General features: G+C 44.5%; 1 protein-coding gene across 2 annotated transcripts in view; it reads right to left on the bottom strand.

Moving 5' to 3' along the window:
- The window catches only part of tmem132e (transmembrane protein 132E), a 399,344-nt gene that overhangs the window by 86,422 nt on the left and 293,891 nt on the right, over positions 1–19,031 (bottom strand). Inside the window, exons 1-2 of one of the 2 annotated variants that reach the window (XM_041893725.2) lie at positions 7,217–7,898; positions 5,604–6,537 (exon numbers count right to left, since the gene is read on the bottom strand). In XM_041893725.2, coding sequence (XP_041749659.2) covers positions 5,604–6,537; positions 7,217–7,295 — 1,013 coding nt within the window. In that variant the 5' untranslated portion in view covers positions 7,296–7,898. Of the gene's footprint in view, positions 1–5,603; positions 6,538–7,216; positions 7,899–19,031 lie in introns of those variants that run through there. The other variant, XM_041893726.2, reaches the window with a different exon arrangement.

The raw sequence follows: 19,031 nt of genomic DNA, 5'->3' as shown, positions 1-19,031 counted from the left end.
ACACAAAATAGTCCAAATTGGTGAAATGAAATGAAAAAAATTCAAAAAAATAAATAACGGAAAAGTGGTGCGTGCATATGTATTCACCCCCTTTGCTATGAAGCCCCTAAATAAGATCTGGTGCAACCAATTACCTTCAGAAGTCATATAATTAGTTAAATAAAGTCCACCTGTGTGCAATTTAAGTGTCACATGATCTCAGTATATATATACACACTTGTTCTGAAAGGCCCCAGAGTATGCAACACCGTTAAGTAAGGGGCACCACCAAGCAAGCGGCACCGTGAAGACCAAGGAGCTCTCCAAACAAGTCAGGGACAAAGTTTTGGAGAAGTTCAGATCAGGGTTGGGTTATAAAAAAAAGTCTGAAACTTTGAACATCCCACAGAGCACCATTAAATCCATTATTAAAAATGGAAATAATATTGCACCACAACAAAGCTGCCAAGAGAGGGCCGCCCACCAAAACTCACGGAACAGGCAAGGAGGGCATTAATCAGAGAGGCAAAAAGAGACCAAAGATAACCCTGAAGGAGCTGCAAAGCTCCACAGCGGAGATTGGAGTATCTGTCCATAGAACCACTTTAAGCCGTACACTCCACAGAGCTGGGCTTTTTAATTTATTTTATTTTACCTTCATTTAACTAGGCAAGTCAGTTAAGAACAAATTCTTATTTACAATGACGGCCTACACCGCCCAAACCCGGACGACGCTGGGCCAATTGTGCGCCGCCCTATGGGACTCCCAATCATGGCCAGTTGTGATACAGCCTGGAATCGAACCAGGGGGTCTGTAGTGACGCCTCAAGCACTGAGATCCAGTGCCTTAGACCACTGCGCCACTCGGGAGCCCGTAGAGCTGGGCTTTACGGAAGAGTGGGCAGAAAAATGCCATTTTAATTCCAGGTTGTAAGGCAACAAAATAGGAAAAATGCCAAGGGGGGTGAATACTTTCGCAAGCCACTGTACATGATAATAATTCCAATGCGTCATAAATGGAGCCCCAGAATGAAATGCCGTCATTGCTGCAAACTATGCATGTAATTATAGCTTTTCTGGGTGATGACAAGCATCACAGAGACATGCTGGGTATGATTAGTAATATATAATAATATAATATATGCCATTTAGCAAACGCTTTTATCCAAAGCGACTTACAGTCATGCGTGTATACATTTTAAGTATGAGTGGTCCTGGGAATCAAACCCACTATCCTGGCGTAGCAAGCGCCATGCTCTACCAACTGAGCTACAGAGGACCACATACTGCCATGCACTGCATTATTATTATTTCCATAGTAACGGAACATTAAAGGAGGACAGGGAATTTCCAAGAGTCACAAAGCCTCACCACCTCGAATGTGATCCACTGCAATAACATGCGAGACCTTCAAAGCCATACGAAATGAAAAGGGGATGGATGGAGGCAGATAGGGAGGAGGGAGGGTTAGAGGAGGTAGACTTCTGCTGAGTTCAATTCATATTTAAAGACTTTCTTTATTACATCTTTAATCATATTCTTTTGGTGGAGATGCCTCAACAGTTGACTTCCAGGACTGTTTAATTCACACCCCATTGAGTCAACTGGCTCAGGGTCTCTCTGCCTAGGATGTTCCCCTCTATCACCTATTTTCACTGGAGTTGTATTATTCTACACGCTTTTCCACAGAGAGACAGAAATGCAACACTGTATCCTGTATATGCAACACTGTATAATTCTTAGATAATCACTGACATTTTAACGAGGAGGGTCAAAGATGAATTGAGAGCTGACATTTGAATGTTATGTTTGTAAGGCAACCTAGTTTGCAAGGGAAAGTAATGTCCTAAGACAGTAATGGTTAAAAATCGGTTTAGAGGATGCAGGTTGCACACAACGTGATGATGGTTGAAATAGATAGGATATCATTCAATATTATGAAAACCTTTGAAACATCAGAGAATCTGGTCTTCCATTTTGTCCATTTTGTTTCTCCATGTTTTAACTATGTACAGAAACATATACATTTGGCATTCTCATCACTTAAGTGGCACTAAAGTGGATTTAATTATAAAACGTTATGAATGGGCGGGACCCCGATCTGGGGAAGTTAATAGTAAATGCTTGATCTATCGATGACAACAGTGTTAGGTAGGGCCGGGACGATACCTGTATCGCAATATTTGTTAGTATAGTGGCAAGGAAACAAAACACTTCTTTAGGAAAACAGCCCTAATGTTGGAAACAAACATCATTATGTTGTCATCCAGAGTCACATGTATTTATTTTCTAAGCCATAGCACACAATATTTAACATTCAGCAGGTTTTTAAAGGACCTAAGAGTTTGGTCTGCTTCGTGTTTTCCCTTTTGCCATGGAAAAAATATTGCGATACCGGTATCAACACAGGCCTAGTTTTAGGGCAAGGGATTGGGCAGGACACAGCTTGGAACAAAGTGATCCACATATTAGGCACTAGATATCTTTTGGGAGGGAGCGTCTCCTTGGGTGCATACACTGCTGTGATGGTGCGAAGACAAATGCTTGGGGTTCTCCTCCTTCTGAAAAGACTGTTGTTTGGATAAGTTCCATAAGACAACCCACAATCTATACCTTTATACACATACACTGAAACACATCCAGCACACATGTATGCTAGTACACACATACACACATGTCCCCTGCCTGTCCACACACACTTTGGGTTGGTTATGTAGTAGGAGTCTTTCATGTTGAACTGGGGAGAGAACTCTAATGCACTATCCCTGCCTGCATAAATCATAGCACTGCCTGTTCCTGTTCGCCTTAATGAGTTATTGAAGCCTCATTAATTCACGGTGAATTCCTAAATTGAAGTCTGAGAGTTTCCATTTTGATTAGGAGGCGCCATGTTTATGAAGCGTTTTGCCGTCATGCCTCAGCTATCGCTTAATATCGGGCCCCTCCCCCTCTATTTCTCCTCATCTTCAGGGGAGTAGAAAAATAAAGCAAATTTTTCCGAGGCTTTAATGGATTTAAATAATCATTTTCTTTCGGCGTAGAACTCTAACCCTCCCATTATGTTGACGGAGAGGAAGAAGAGTGAGAAACACAGGGGCGAGGGAGAGGAGACATGCCTTGTATCCCCTAAGCTCTAATTCAACAAGAAGTGGGTCAGCTCATAAGGAATTTAATTTGAACAGATGTCAATTAATACCCATTATGCCTGCTCTTTCGGGAGGCTGCTGAACACTCTTCGTCTCATGTTCTCGGAGCCGAGTCCTACGTGAGAGATTCAAAAAAATTTGACATGATATAGTCCTTTAATTTCTTCATTGTGCTGGTTGAATCTATATCACTAGGGAATGAAGTAGCTAGGCCTCTCCGTTACAGGGGAAATGGAGTCCTCCAGTTATCCACATCTAGGCGTGTGTTCAATAGAGAGATGGTATACAAACCAGAAGTGTATTTTTCCCCCTTACAGAATGTTGAAAAACAGAAACTTCAAAATGGTTTGATGTTCATGATACTAGAGAACATCTCCCAATTGTATTTTAATTGTGTAAGCTCCAGCACTTATGTAAGGAAAAGTTTCTGTTCAATACATATAGGCAACACTTCAAAAGGACTGAGATGACTCAAGTTGACTTAGTTATTTAAATCTTTTTTTTTTTTACATTACTCTATACCTTCGTAATTGCCACAAGATAATTTTCCAAAGTAATCTAATGAGAGGGATGAAATCTGTGATTATAAATGCTACTTAGTCTTAAGAAAAAAATCTAATGGATATAATTGGTAAGAGTGTACTCCCTGGAGAAGGCGATAAACAACTAGACCCCTTGACTTTTTCTACATTTTGTTACATTACATCCTTATTCTAAAATGGTTTAAATTGTTCTTTCCCCCTCATCAATCTACACACAACACCCCATAATGACAAAGCAAAAACAGGTTTTTAGAAATATCACATTTCAATAAGCATTCAGACCCTTTTCTCATTACTTTGTTGAAGCAATTTTGGCAGCGATTACAGCCTCGAGTCTTCTTGGGTATGACGCTACAAGCTTGGCACACCTGTATTTGGGGAGTTTCTCCCATTCTTCTCTGCAGATCCTCTCAAGCTCTGTCAGGTTGGATGGGGAGTGTCGCTGCACAAATATTTTCAAGTCTCTCCAGAGATGTTAGATCGGGTTCAATTCAGGGATCTGGCTGAGCCACTCAAGGACATTCATAGACTTGTCCCGAAGCCACTCCTGTGCTTAGGGTCGTTGTCCTGTTGGAAGGTGAACCTTCACCCCAGTCTGAGGTCCTGAGAGCTCTGGAGCAGGTTTTCATCAAGGATCTTTCTGTACTTTGCTCCGTTCATCTTTCCCTCAATCCTGACTTGCCTCCCAGTCCCTGCCGCTGAAAAACATCCCCACAGCATGATGCTGCCACCACCATGCCTCACCGTAGGGATGGTGCAAGGTTTCCTCCAGACGTGACGCTTGGCATTCTGGCCAAAGAGTTCAATCTTGGTTTCATCAGACCAAAGAATCTTGTTTCTCATGGTCTGAGAGTCCTTTAGGTGCCTTTTGGCAAACTTAAAGCGGGCTGTCATGTGCATTTTACTGAGGAGTGGCTTCCATCTGGCCACTCTACCATAAAGGCCTGATTGGTGGAGTGCTGCAGAGATGGTTGTCCTCCTGGAAGGTTCTCCCATCTCCACAGAGGAACTCTGAAGCTCTGTCAGAGTGACCATCGGGTTCTTGGTCACCTCCCTGACCAAGGCCCTTCTCCCCCGATTGCTCAGTTTGTCCGGGCGGCCAGCTCTAGGAAGAGTCTTGGTGGCTCCAGACTTCTTTCATTTGAGAATGATGGAGGCAACTGTATTCTTGGGGACCTTCAACGCTGCAGACATTTTTTGGTACCATTCCCCAGACGTGTGCCTCGACACAATCCTGTCTCGGAGCTCTACGGACAATTCCTTCGACCTCATGGCTTGGTTTTTGCTCTGACATGCACTGTTAACTGTGGGACCTTATATAGACAGGTGTGTGCCATTCCAAATCATGTCCAATATATTGAATTTACCACAGGTGGACTCCAATCAAGTTGTAGAAACGTCTCAAGGATGATCAATGGAAACAGGATGCACATGAGCTCAATTTCGAGTATCATAGCAAAGGGTCTGCATACTTATGTAAATAAGGTATTTCTGTTTTTAATTTTTAATAAATGTGCAAATATTTTTTTTAAACCTGTCATTCGCTTTGTCATTATGCGGTACTGTGTGTAGATTGATGAGAATTATACTTTTTTTAATCCATTTTAGAATAAGGCTGTAACGTAACAAAATGTGGAAAACGGGAAGGGGTCTGAATACTTTATGAATGAACTGTATGTCAGTTGAATGAACTGTATGTCAGTAATGCTTGGACAGTGCTTATGTTAGGCAGTAAGTAACGCATTGACCATATTTCCATATGAAAGCACACACTCCGCGATTCCTTGCCTGCTCAACTGTATTGGAGTAGAAGGTCCAAGGTCCCTACCCTCTGACCTCCTCCACCAAATCGTTTTGAGAAGGAGGCTAGGAGAGAGGATGCGAAGAATCCATGAAAGATGAATTGAGAAGAAATTGAATTGAACAAGCCACTTACTTGAGGGTGAACTGCTCCACGGTAGAGTTGGGCACCAGGTAGAGGAAGATGTTGAGGGTCTCTCCCGGCTTCAGCGGCTTCTCCGGCAACCTCAGGAACATGTTCCTATCCAGCTGCTTGTCCACCACCAACTGCTCCTGGCTGGACTGGTACAGGCTGATGCTACCGATGCGAAGGAGGGGGTGCTGTGAGGGCGGTTCGCCCCGTGATCCTCCTCTGCGGCCCGAGCTCTCGCCACACTCCCCTCCGCTGTCCGGGTTGTGGAGGGTGTAGTAGAGCTCGGCCTGTAGGGTCTCCACGCTCAGCTCCAGGCCCAAGCTGTCGCTGGAGCCTTTCCTCCGGCCCAGGGGGGCCACATTGGTGTTGAACCAGGTGGGGGGCAACTCCAGCTGGGCCAAGCACTGGGCCAGGTTCCCCCGTAGGCGGCACGACGTCTTGATCTCGCGCACGTCACGGAAGGCGTGGAGCCTCACGCAGGGCAGCTTGTCTTGGACCTTGAAGTCATCCCAGTCACGACCTGCTATGTAGAAGAGCACCTGGACCACAGGGTTGCTGGAAAACACCCTCGACTGGACAATAAAGGCCCGGACCTTCCAGTTGACCGTCAGCCGCCCGGGGATGTCCAGGGGGCTGGAAGGCTGAAGGAGGTCCTTGGACAGGCTCTGATCCTGGGCAAATGGGCCAAAGGTGATGTTGACGGCGGGAAGCTCCTTGGTCTGAAAGACCACAAAGCTCTCGGAACGCTGGAGAGGATGTCCGTTGGTGGGGCTGCCGCTGCTCTGGCCCGAGGACCTGGTCTCTCGCAGGAAGAAAGCCAGCTGGGCGTTGGAGAGCTTAAAGTTGGAGGGAAGGTAGACATCCGGAGGGGTGGACGTGACTGCCGAAGAGCTGAGGAGAGCGTCTGAGCTGGTCGGTGATACTTTACCTGCAAATGCTGAAAAGAGAGAAAGAAAGAGAGAGAGGACAAGGTTAGAATCTTTACAATGCAACATGTAATTTATTTCTTTACAATTTTCACCTGCAACTGCCAGAGAGAGAGAGAGAGAGAGAGAGAGAGAGAGAGAGAGAGAGAGAGAGAGAGAGAGAGAGAGAGAGAGAGAGAGAGAGAGAGAGAGAGAGAGAGAGAGAGAGAGAGAGAGAGAGAGAGAGAGAGAGAGAGAGAGAGAGAGAGAGAGAGAGAGAGAGAGAGAGAGAGAGAGAGAGAGAGAGAGAGAGAGTCCAATGAAACGGGTTGTACACGTTAACAAGCTGCCCGGCCACTGATCTGTATCATACATGCTGTTCACAAGATACAGCTCGACACCACACGCTCAATCTATTGTTCCTCGAGTTCAATAACACACCAGTAGTCAGTCTTAAAATTTACTGAGAAGCTAACGATTGGACAAAACACACAAGTTTTTAAAACAACAAGACATTGACGAGGACAAAATGTAAAAGAGAAATAGGGAGATCATTTAGGACAAAATAAAGTGGGAACAAACACAAACATGTTATCTAATGACAAACTCTGAGAAAAGACAACAAATTAAAACATATACCCTCAAGCTATAACATACAATCTGCTCAGGCATAGGACACAGTCATAAAGAAACAGTAATGATGTGACATACTTATCAAAAGTACCAACAAAAGAGCATAAAAGTGCCAAAGCCTTTCCAGACAGACCAAATCAGAGATTAAAAGTCCCATGTTCCAAATGGTCTGGCATTGAAAGTATATGTCCTCGAATAGCCTTTCAAAAGAGTATATCCAATCATCAGTAGAGAGTTTGAAGTCACACAATTAACCGATCCTCAAGCACCATTATAAAAGACTCAACGTTTCTCTGATAAATCTCCACAGATATTCACAGTACTAGAACAGATTCCTCAGTGGCTCACTTGCTTGCACTACAGCAAACGCCTGTGGGGAACCTACAGAGGGTCTTGAACTTCTGCTTCTATTCCCTTTGGTGCAGTCGTGGTCCACAGCAAAGACACACGGAAGCTCTTTGAATCCAGTCCACATGCAGCTTCACTCCGGCAGCAGTCCCTTATAGAGCAAACCCATCCTCGCTAGCTGGGTCTAATGCTGTAGACAAAGCCTTGACACCGCCCCGTCTCGCCACACCTAGCCTCAGTCTATAATCACCATTTTAGCTCCCAGCCAGCGCTAAGAAACACAAGCCTCAAAGGACTCTTGCACCACACACACACTCTCGAAAAAAAATTATCCAGCTCGATTCATCCTCTCCCACAGGATGTGTTCAGGCAGGCTCTCCTGTTTGTGTGTGAGTCAGAGTGTGAGTGAGTGTCTGTGAGTTTTGGAAGGGAGGGTGAGGTGGGAATGGGGGAGGGATGTATTACTTGAATGCCTTCAGGCAAAGAGAGTGAGCGGGAGAGAGAGAGAGAGGGGGGGATTAGCTAAAGATCATTGACGAATTAGCTCTCCCTCTACTCCTCCCTCTCCTCTTCTGCCACGGGCCCCCGAGAAAGAGAATGAGGGTACATGGGGGAGGGGGAGGGTTGGGGGATTTCGACTACTTCTCCTCCCTAAATCACAAGTGGCTTGAATTCCTTCAATAAAAGAGAAGGGAATTCTTGGATGTATGTGTGGGCCACGCTCAACAGTAGGCCGAAAAAAAGATGAAGGGGCCTGTTGTTCATTCCACCACGAACTGTTTCACTTATTTCCACATCAAGAAGATAAACAGACTAATTCTCATCTCACAATGAGGTAGATGTTCTTGAGCACTGTTTTTATAAGTTATTTTCAGTCATGTACAATATTTCCCACAGGACTACGGATTAATTTGCATATCTGCTTGAGGAAGTTGAGTGCATTTCTCAGAGTGGTCTGAACCTCCTCAACAAAACAAATTCAGGTAATTTATAGCTGATTTATCGTTATCGGAAAAAAGGGGTCAATTTATCGCGATATGGATTTTTGTCCATATCGCCCAGCTCTAGTCAAACAAATGGTGCGCTCCCGCAGTGTGGTCCGACTCTGACCGTCTGAGGGCCAGGCAATGAAGTACCTCTTTAGGGGGCTGACATGATACTCTCATCTCCGCAGAGCAGAGCCGTTCCATTAAGAGACCACATTAGCTGCTTGAGTGTCTCTTCATCCCTTTCTAAACACGCGTAATGCACACAACCGATTGCTCTTGTATAGTTCCCCGTCCCTCCCTCCCTCCTACTGTGTATCCAGCCCCGAGGCATGCTATGGTCTGATTGAGGGGGCATGATTTACGGCCCACGATGCACTGGGGTGCTTCCCCTCTTCACCTGGGGTACTCCTCCTTTTCGTTGCTGCTGTATCAAAGTGCGGTGGGGATTGGGGAGCAGATGGGGCTTACAACTGGAAACCTGATAGTCTCCCCCTCCCCCATTACCATTTGGCTTCCTATTAGACCTAAGGGCCAAATTTAGTGGCTTCTCTTCCTGTTGCATGTTCTGTTCACATGATACACATCTGTTGGGTGGGGGAAAATGTATGGGTAGCGCCAGCTAGCATCACCTCAGGGCTCTTTCCATCTATCAGAGCACTTGCCCTAATGGGGATTAATGAAACATTCTGCCCACCATTGGTTGTTAAGGTTGGGGCCATTTCATTCAGCTTAGTGTGTACTGTTATGTTGGTAACCATTTCTCCCTCAAGATTACATTTCCCCCCATGTAAGATAAAAACGATAATATTACACAATAAAGTGCAGAAATGTAACTTTTTGAAGTGAAATAACCTTCTCTTATCCTCCAACTTGTTATGATGCATCAGGTCAATTTATAATTTCAGAGGGTTTATTTATTGAGAAAAGGTGATGAAATGTAGACATCAGTGAAACTTTAATAATTTGCAGAGGGCTAGAATGCCATAGAGCTGGATCCGTTTAATATTGCTACTTTATGCTAATCACTTGCTCAATGGACACAACTCACAGTCTGCTGCATTAGTTGGATAGGAGTTAGCATGACAAACAACGGTTGCAAATAAGTTGATTTGCATAAACAAACTGGGCATTTGCTTTGAGGCTTGGCGTCTCATGTCTGGGTACTAGGTCACAGAAACAGCACGGCACAGCATACTGCAAACGAAACCCACAGCAAATATGTAATTAGTGTTGTAATGTCTGTTATATCAGTACAAACACAGAAACATAATTTCCTGGCAATCCTGCCTACTTTGTAGCGCCCCTCATCTCCCATCAAAGCTCCATTGCCTCCAATGGTATTTGTTTACACATTGGAGGGGGAATGCTGCAGGGAAAGTTAGATTTTAGAGTAGGGTGCTGGATTTTTGTTTTGCCTCCTTTTCTCTGGTGGGGGTTCAATTTGCCACTTGCCCATTCAGCTCTACAGCTGTTATTTGGTGGCTCTTGGTGGCACTTGATTACCAGTTCCTTTGTTTACTCTTTGTCCTTTCACAGGCTGTGTCCCAAATGGCACCCTATTCCCTACATAGTGCACTACTTTTGACCAGAGCCCATAGCACCATTTGGGATGGGTGCCATTTGGGACGCAGCCACAGACTGGCTTTGAGTCATTGCTGCTCTTTTTGCCTCGTTTTCCTGGCTCCACAAAGCCATGTGAAAATTAACGAGGAGGCACAGACAACCCCATGGAAGGGAGCATCAATAAGGGGTTGGATGGGTTGGAGCCTAGCTAGGAATTCACACATACCATTGAGAATACATGGATTTGCTACAAAGTATGGGCCTTTGAAATGTGCAAATCACAGTTTCTGTGAAATAGGCCGACACTGAAGAGGGAACATGCTATATAAACATACTCTAGCTTAATAATGAGCGATGTGAGAAAAACAACAATCAAATCAAATTTTATTTGTCACATGCGCCGAATACAACCGGTGTAGACCTTATTGTGAAATGCTTACTTACAAGCCCTTAACCAACAATGCAGTTTTAAGAAAGAATACCCCCCCCTCCCAAATTAAAAATAAAATAAAATAATACTAAATAAAAGTAACAAATATCTAAAAGGGCAGCAGTAAAAATAACAATAGCGAGGCTATATAAAGGGGGTACCTGTACCGAGTCAATGTGCGGGGGCACCGGTTAGTTGAGGTAATTTGTACATGTAGGTAGAGTTATTAAAGTGACTATGCATAGAAAATAAACAGAGAATAGCAGCAGCGTAACAGGGCGGGGGGCGGGGGGGAGCAATGCAAATAGTCTGGGTAGCCATTTGATTAGATGTTCAGGAGTCTTATGGCTTGGGGGTAGAAGCTGTTTAGAAGCCTCTTGGACCTAGACTTGGCGCTCCGGTACCGCTTGCCGTGCGGTAGAGAACAGTCTATGACTAGGGTGGCTGGAGTCTTTGACAATTTTTAGGGCCTTCCTCTTACACCGCCTGGTATAGAGGTCCTGGATTGCAGGAAGCTTGGCCCCAGTGATGTACTGGGACGTACGCACTACCCTCTGTAGTGCCTTGCAGTCGGAGGCCGAGCAGTTGCCATACCAGGCAGTGATGCAACCAGTCAGAATGCTCTCAATGGTGCAGCTGTATAACCTTTTGAGGATCTGAGGACCAATGCCAAATCTTTTCAGTCTCCTTAGGGGGAATAGGTTTTGTCGTGCCCTCTTCACGACTGTCTTGGTGTGCTTGGACCATGTTAGTTTGTTGGTGATATGGACACCAAGGAACTTGAAGCTCTCAACCTGCTTCACTACAGCCCCGTCGATGAGAATGGTCCTCTTCTTTTTCCTGTAGTCCACAATCATATCCTTTGTCTTGATCACGTTGAGGGAGAGGTTGTTGTCCTGGCACCACACGGCCAGGTCTCTGACCTCCTCCCTATAGGCTGTCTCGTCGTTGTCTGTGATCAGGCCTACCACTGTTGTGTCATCGGCAAACTTAATGATGGTGTTGGAGTCGTGCCTGGCCATGCAGTCATGAGTGAACAGGGAGTACAGGAGGGGACTGAGCACACACCCCTGAGGGGCCCCCGTGTTGAGGATCAGCGTGGTGGATGTGTTGTTACCTACCCTTACCACCTGGGGGCGGCCCGTCAGGAAGTCCAGGATCCAGTTGCAGAGGAAAGTGTTTAGTCCCAGGGTCCTTAGCTTAGTGATGAGCTTTGAGGGCACTATGGTGTTGAACGCTGAGCTGTAGTCAATTAATAGCATTCTCACATAGGTGTTCCTTTTGTCCAGGTATGAAAGGGCAGTGTGGAGCGCAATAGAGATTGCATCATCTGTGGATCTGTTGGGGCGGTATGCAAATTGGAGTGGGTCTAGGGTTTCTGGGATAATGGTGTTGATGTGAGCCATGACCAGCCTTTCAAAGCACTTCATGGCTACAGACGTGAGTGCTACGGGTCGGTAGTCATTTAGGCAGGTTACCTTAGTGTTCTTGGGCACAGGGACTATGGTGGTCTGCTTGAAACATGTTTGTATTAGAGACAGACAGGGAGAGGTTGAAAATGTCAGTGAAGACACTTGCCAGTTGGTCAGCGCATGCTCGGAGTAAACATCCTGGTAATCCGTCTGGCCCTGCGGCCTTGTGAATGTTGACCTGTTTAAAGGTCTTACTCACATCGGCTACGGTGAGCGTGATCACACAGTCGTCCGGAACAGCTGATGCTCTCATGCATGTTTCAGTGTTACTTGCCTCGAAGCGAGCATAGAAGTAATTTAAATCGTCTGGTAGGCTCGTGTCACTGGGCAGCTCGCGACTGTGCTTCCCATTGTAGTCTGTAATAGTTTGCAAGCCCTGCCACATCCGACGAGCGTCGGAGCCGGTGTAGTACATTTCGATCTTAGTCCTGTATTGACGCTTTGCCTGTTTGATGGTTCGTCGGAGGGCATAGCGGATTTCTTAAAAGCTTCCGGGTTAGAGTCCTGCTCCTTAAAGCGGCAGCTCTACCCTTTAGCTCAGTGCGGATGTTGCCTGTAATCCATGGCTTCTGGTTGGGGTATGTACGTACAGTCACTGTGGGGACGACGTCATCGATGCACTTATTGATGAAGCCAGTGACTGATGTGGTGTACTGCTCAATGCCATCGGAAGAATCCCGGAACATATTCCAGTCTGTGCTAGCAAAACAGTCCTGTAGCTTAGCATCTGCTTCATCTGACCACTTTTTTATTGACCGTGTCACTGGTGCTTCCTGATTTAGTTTTTGCTCGTAAGCAGGAATCAGGAGGATAGAATTATGGTCAGATTTGCCAAATGGAGGGCGAGGGCGAGCTTTGTACACGTCTCTGTGTGTGGAGTAAAGGTGGTCTAGAGTTTTTTTCCCTTGGTTGCACATTTAACATGCTGGTAGAAATGAGGTCAAACGGATTTAAGTTTCCCTGCATTAAAGTCCCCGGCCACTAGGAGCGCTGCATTTGGATGAGCGTTTTCCTGTTTGCTTATGGCCGTATACAGTTAATTGAGTGCGGTCTTAGTGCCTGCATCGGTTTGTGGTGATAAATAGACAGCTACGAAGAATATAGATGTAAACTCTCTTGGTAGATAGTGTGGTCAACAGCTTATCATGAGATACTCTACCTCAGGTGAGCAAAACCTTGAGACTTCCTTAGATATCGTGCACCAGCTGTTGTTTACAAATATACATAGACTGCCACCTCTCGTCTTACCAGAGGCTGCTGTTCTATCCTGCCGATACAGTGTATAACCCGCCAGCTGTATGTTATTCATGTCTTCGTTCAGCCACGACTCTGTGAAACATAAGATATTACAGTTTTCAATGTCCCGTTGGTAGGATATTTGTGCCTGTAGGGAGTTATACTACTTTATTCTGTGTTGAAGTAACAGCGCTGGTTTGCTGATGCCATGAAATGGCTACAGTGGCTAGTGCTGAGCGATTAATGCTTTTTTAGGTCTGTTTCGGCTTCGGTTTGATTTGTTAAAAAATAGTAACAGTTTTCAATGTTGGTCTTAGATTTTTTTTTTTACAAACATGAAATGTATTATGAAATAATGACGTTACAATGATTTTAGAGCATTTTAATAGTTATTCCAAAGCCCAAAATAGTGAACATTCAATTGCCAAAACATTGAAAATATTCCATTGTATCTGTCAGGTCCACATTGGGTAGAAATCAATAGACAAATAGGAAATTACTATAATTACAATATTTCAGTTGTGTACATTACTACGTTTTTTTTATTATTACTTAATTTTTTTTCATTCCTTAAAGTGATCATCTCATCTTTACTCAGGCAGTAGCAGTCAGCCAGCCAGGCCATCTAACGTTATGTGCTCCCCATACTGTACTGTCTTTAGTCATTGTATTTATGTAGCCTAAGTATGCTGCAGAGCTGTCTAACGAAATCATTTGACTAGTTATTCGAAGTAGTAGGATAAGGTATACTTTTACGAACGGTCTCTGTCCATCTCGTCGTTGTATTGTGTACATTCCTCTGTCATGCGGTCTGTGTATATCTAACATAGCAGGCGTAAAAGTGTATCCGTCCAGATATCTGGATACAATGACAAGATGCTCATGTCTATGCCCTAACAATGAGAGTCTTTGTATCAAAGGTGGGAAGGCAGGCGACAATCTTATGTCCAAAATAAACCCATAGAAAGGCATTGGGTTTATTTTGGACAGATTTTGGCGAGAGTGAAACCTCTTGCTTCGACTCTTCTTCCTCTCTGATCAGTTTCTGAGCCGGGAAAAACTGGCGCACTGGATTATGGTCATTGTAGTTAGTTACCACATTTATACGCTGAACTATGTTTATTTGCTTAATAACAACTACAACTCCCTTCAGCCCAGTGTACCACATAGTTCTTGACTTGATTTCTCAGATTTCTATTGTGAATGATTTGATTTCTCTCTAGAGAAACGGCGCGTTGGGCTCAAGTCAAGAACTATGTGGGTTAATCGCTCAGCACTAACAGTGGCAGATATAAAGCAGCCTGCCAAAGTCAGTGAAAATATAGACACTGGGTGTTATGAGCTGAGCGACGCAGAGAAATTAATTGGAGGGCAAGGTAGGGAAGTGAATAAATGCCTCTTCAAGGACAGGGGAGGGAGCGTTTAAAGTGAACGGCAGCGTCTTCACAGATATACTGATGTCTCAGTCATCGGAGCATTCCCATCGATCCTAAATGTCTTACGCATTGAAGGTATTAAGGTTGAAAAACAAAGGTATAAATCTTTCATAGACCTCAGTCAATCACTACATAGAAACATTTCACAACGTAAAATAAAAACGGCTGATGTCAAACTGAGCAAAGCAAATACAGTTGGTAAAAAAAGTATTGTCAAATCAAATCAAATCAAATCAAATCAAATTTTATTGGTCACATGCGCCGAATACAACAGGTGCAGACATTACAGTGAAATGCTTACTTACAGCCCTTAACCAACAGTGCATTTATTTTAAACAAAAAAAGTAAGAATAAAACAACAACAAAAAAAGTGTTGAGAAAAAAAGAGCAGAAGTAAAATAAAGTGACAGTAGGGAGGCTATATATACAGTAAAATAAAGTGACAGTAGGGAGGCTATATATACAGGGGGGTACCGTTGCAGAGTCAATGTGCGGGGGCACCGGCTAGTTGAGGTAGTTGAGGTAATATGTACATGTGGGTAGAGTTAAAGTGACTATGCATAAATACTTAACAGAGTAGCAGCAGCGTAAAAAGGATGGGGTGGGGGGCAGTGCAAATAGTCCGGGTAGCCATGATTAGCTGTTCAGGAGTCTTATGGCTTGGGGGTAGAAGCTGTTGAGAAGTCTTTTGGACCTAGACTTGGCACTCCGGTACCGCTTGCCGTGCGGTAGCAGAGAGAACAGTCTATGACTAGGGTGGCTGGAGTCTTTGACAATTTTGAGGGCCTTCCTCTGACACCGCCTGGTATAGAGGTCCTGAATGGCAGGGAGCTTTGCCCCAGTGATGTACTGGGCCGTACGCACTACCCTCTGTAGTGCCTTGCGGTCAGAGGCCAAGCAGTTGCCATACCAGGCGGTGATGCAACCAGTCAGGATGCTCTCGATGGTGCAGCTGTAGAATTTTTTGAGGATCTGAGGACCCATGCCAAATCTTTTTAGTCTCCTGAGGGGGAATAGGCTTTGTCGTGCCCTCTTCATGACTGTCTTGGTGTGTTTGGACCATGATAGTTCGTTGGTGATGTGGACACCAAGGAACTTGAAGCTCTCAACCTGTTCCACTACAGCCCCGTCGATGAGAATGGGGACGTGCTCAGTCCTCTTTTTTTCCTGTAGTCCACAATCATCTCCTTTGTCTTGGTCACGTTGAGGGAGAGGTTGTTGTCCTGGCACCACACGGCCAGATCTCTGACCTCCTCCCTATAGGATGTCTCATCGTTGTCGGTGATCAGGCCTACCACTGTTGTGTCGTCGGCAAACTTAATGATGGTGTTGGAGTCGTGCCTGGCCATGCAGTCATGGGTGAACAGAGAGTACAGGAGGGGACTGAGCACGCACCCCTGAGGGGCCCCCGTGTTGAGGATCAGTGTGGCAGATGTGTTGTTACCTACCCTTACCACCTGGGGGCGGCCCGTCAGGAAGTCCAGGATCCAGTTGCAGAGAGGGGTTTAGTCCCAGGATCCTTAGCTTAGTGATGAGCTTAGAGGGCACTATGGTGTTGAATGCTGAGCTGTAGTCAATGAATAGCATTCTCACGTAGGTGTTCCTCTTGTCCAGGTGGGAAAGGGCAGTGTGGAGTGCGATAGAGATTGCATCATCTGTGGATCTGTTGGGGCGGTATGCAAATTGGAGTGGGTCTAGGGTTTCTGGGATTATGCTGTTGATGTGAGCCATGACCAGTCTTTCAAAGCACTTCATGGCTACAGACGTCAGTGCTACGGGTCGGTAGTCATTTAGGCAGGTTATCTTAGAGTTCTTGGGCACGGGGACTATGGTGGTCTGCTTGAAACATGTTGGTATTACAGACTCAGTCAGGGACATGTTGAAAATGTCAGTGAAGACACTTGCCAGTTGGTCAGCACATGCTCGGAGTACACGTCCTGGTAATCCGTCTGGCCCTGCGGCCTTGTGAATGTTGACCTAATTGTGCAAGTTCTCCCACTTAAAAAGATGAGAGAGGCCTGTAATTTTCATCATAGGTACACGTCAACTATGACAGACAAAATGAGAATAAAAAAATCCAGAAAATCACATTGTAGGATTTTTAATGAATTTATTTGCAAATTATGGTGGAAAATAAGTATTTGGTCAATAACAAAAGTTTCTCAATACTTTGTTATATACCGTTTGTTGGCAATGACACAGGTCAAACGTTTTCTGTAAGTCTTCACAAGGTTTTCACAAACTGTTGCTGGTATTTTGGCCCATTCCTCCATGCAGATCTCCTCTAGAGCAGTGATGTTTTGGGGCTGTCGCTGGGCAACACAGACTTTCAACTCCCTCCAAAGATTTTCTATGGGGTTGAGATCTGGAGACTGGCTAGGCCACTCCAGGACCTTGAAATGCTTCTTACGAAGCCACTCCTTCGTTGCCCGGGCGGTGTGTGTGGGATCATTGTCATGCTGAAAGACCCAGACACGTTTAATCTTCAATGCCCTTGCTGATGGAAGGAGGTTTTCACTCAAAATCTCACGATACATGGCCCGATTCATTCTTTCCTTTACACGGATCAGTCGTCCTGGTCCCTTTGCAGAAAAACAGCCCCAAAGCATGATGTTTCCACCCCCATGCTTCACAGTAGGTATGGTGTTCTTTGGATGCAACTCAGCATTCTTTGTCCTCCAAACACGACGAGTTGAGTTTTTACCAAAAAGTTATATTTTGGTTTCATCTGACCATATGACATTCTCCCAATCCTCTTCTGGATCATCCAAATGCACTCTAGCAAACTTCAGACGGGCCTGGACATGTACTGGCTTAAGCAGGGGGACACGTCTGGCACTGCAGGATTTGAGTCCCTGGCGGCGTAGTGTGTTACTGATGGTAGGCTTTGTTACTTTGGTCCCAGCTCTCTGCAGGTCATTCACTAGGTCCCCCCGTGTGGTTCTGGGATTTTTGCTCACCGTTCTTGTGATCATTTTGACCTAGTGGAGTTTGGAGTGTGACTGTTTGAGGTTGTGGACAGGTGTCTTTTATACTGATAACAAGTTCAAACAGGTGCCATTAATACAGGTATTGAGTGGAGGACAGAGGAGCCTCTTAAAGAAGAAGTTACAGGTCTGTGAGAGCCAGAAATCTTGCTTGTTTGTAGGTGACCAAATACTTGTTTTCCACCATAATTTGCAAATAAATTCATAAAAAATCCTACAATGTGATTTTCTGGATTTTATTTTCTCAATTTGTCTGTCATAGTTGAAGTGTACCTATGATGAAAATTACAGGCCTCTTTCATCTTTTTAAGTGGGAGAACATTCACAATTGGTGGCTGACTAAATACTTTTTTCCCCCACAGTATATATTTGTAGTCTGTGCTTGCTGCTCAACATTCTAATGTTCTAAAGATATTTTCCAAATCACATTTCTCGGAGACAATGATACTGCCATTTGTGCAGCTGTTGAATATTCATGAGTCCTATGAAAAGTTACAAATGTTCATCCAAATTGCTAAGCCATAGGCAGCTATAAAAAGGAATCCTCTAAAACAATCTGCATTATCATTTCGATTAATGTTGAAAACAACACAAAGTGTAGATGAAGTTCCTGTTATTGTGGTCCTCTGTAGCTCAATTGGTAGAGCATGGCGCTTGTAACGCCACGGTAGTGGGTTCGATCCCCGGGACCACCCATACGTAAAAATGTATGCGCACATGACTGTAAGTCGCTTTGGATAAAAGCGTCTGCTAAATGGCATATTATTATTGTAGAATTGAGGTCCAAATGAACACTTGAAACATGGGTGGAAATACATGCCTATTTTTTCCCATCCCTGAGGATTGTCTATTTTCATCGATGCCAGACATTTATGTTTTCATCAAGTTTTGACACTTCATTATGTCTAATAGCCAAAACACAACATGCCAGTCATTTTACAAGACTTAAAAGTAAGATGTAAAATGGCACTGTGAGATGTTCATGTTTTAATAATCAAAATATGTTTGTTTGAATTCTAGCTGTCTAGCTACCTGCTAAACAAAGCTTGTTATTGCATTGTCATCGCTTGTGTTATTCAAAATGACACTGTTTTTATCTGGGATGTCGAACATCTGATTCAAACACATTTTAAACTGATTTGGTGCTTTTCAGAGTTGTGTGTGTTGACAATCACATCACACACAAAGGGCATCGGGGCAAGTAAGCAGATTTAATCTTGAGCTGCCTCTAAAATGATGAGGTACAGATGAATGTATCCCTAATCGCCATCATTAATAAAAAAAACTGCAACATAATATCATTAGAATGAGATGGATATTTGAAACCCCATCGCTGACACCAATTGCTCTTCACATTCCGCAATTGTGCATGTTCAGGGCAGACCTCTATACATTCACAGCCTCTAAAAATACAGAATAGAACCAGAACAGA

This window comes from Coregonus clupeaformis, chromosome 13 (assembly GCF_020615455.1).
Source record: "Coregonus clupeaformis isolate EN_2021a chromosome 13, ASM2061545v1, whole genome shotgun sequence".
In the NCBI taxonomy this organism is placed as follows: domain Eukaryota; kingdom Metazoa; phylum Chordata; class Actinopteri; order Salmoniformes; family Salmonidae; genus Coregonus; species Coregonus clupeaformis.
This window is presented reverse-complemented; position numbering and strand designations above follow the sequence as displayed.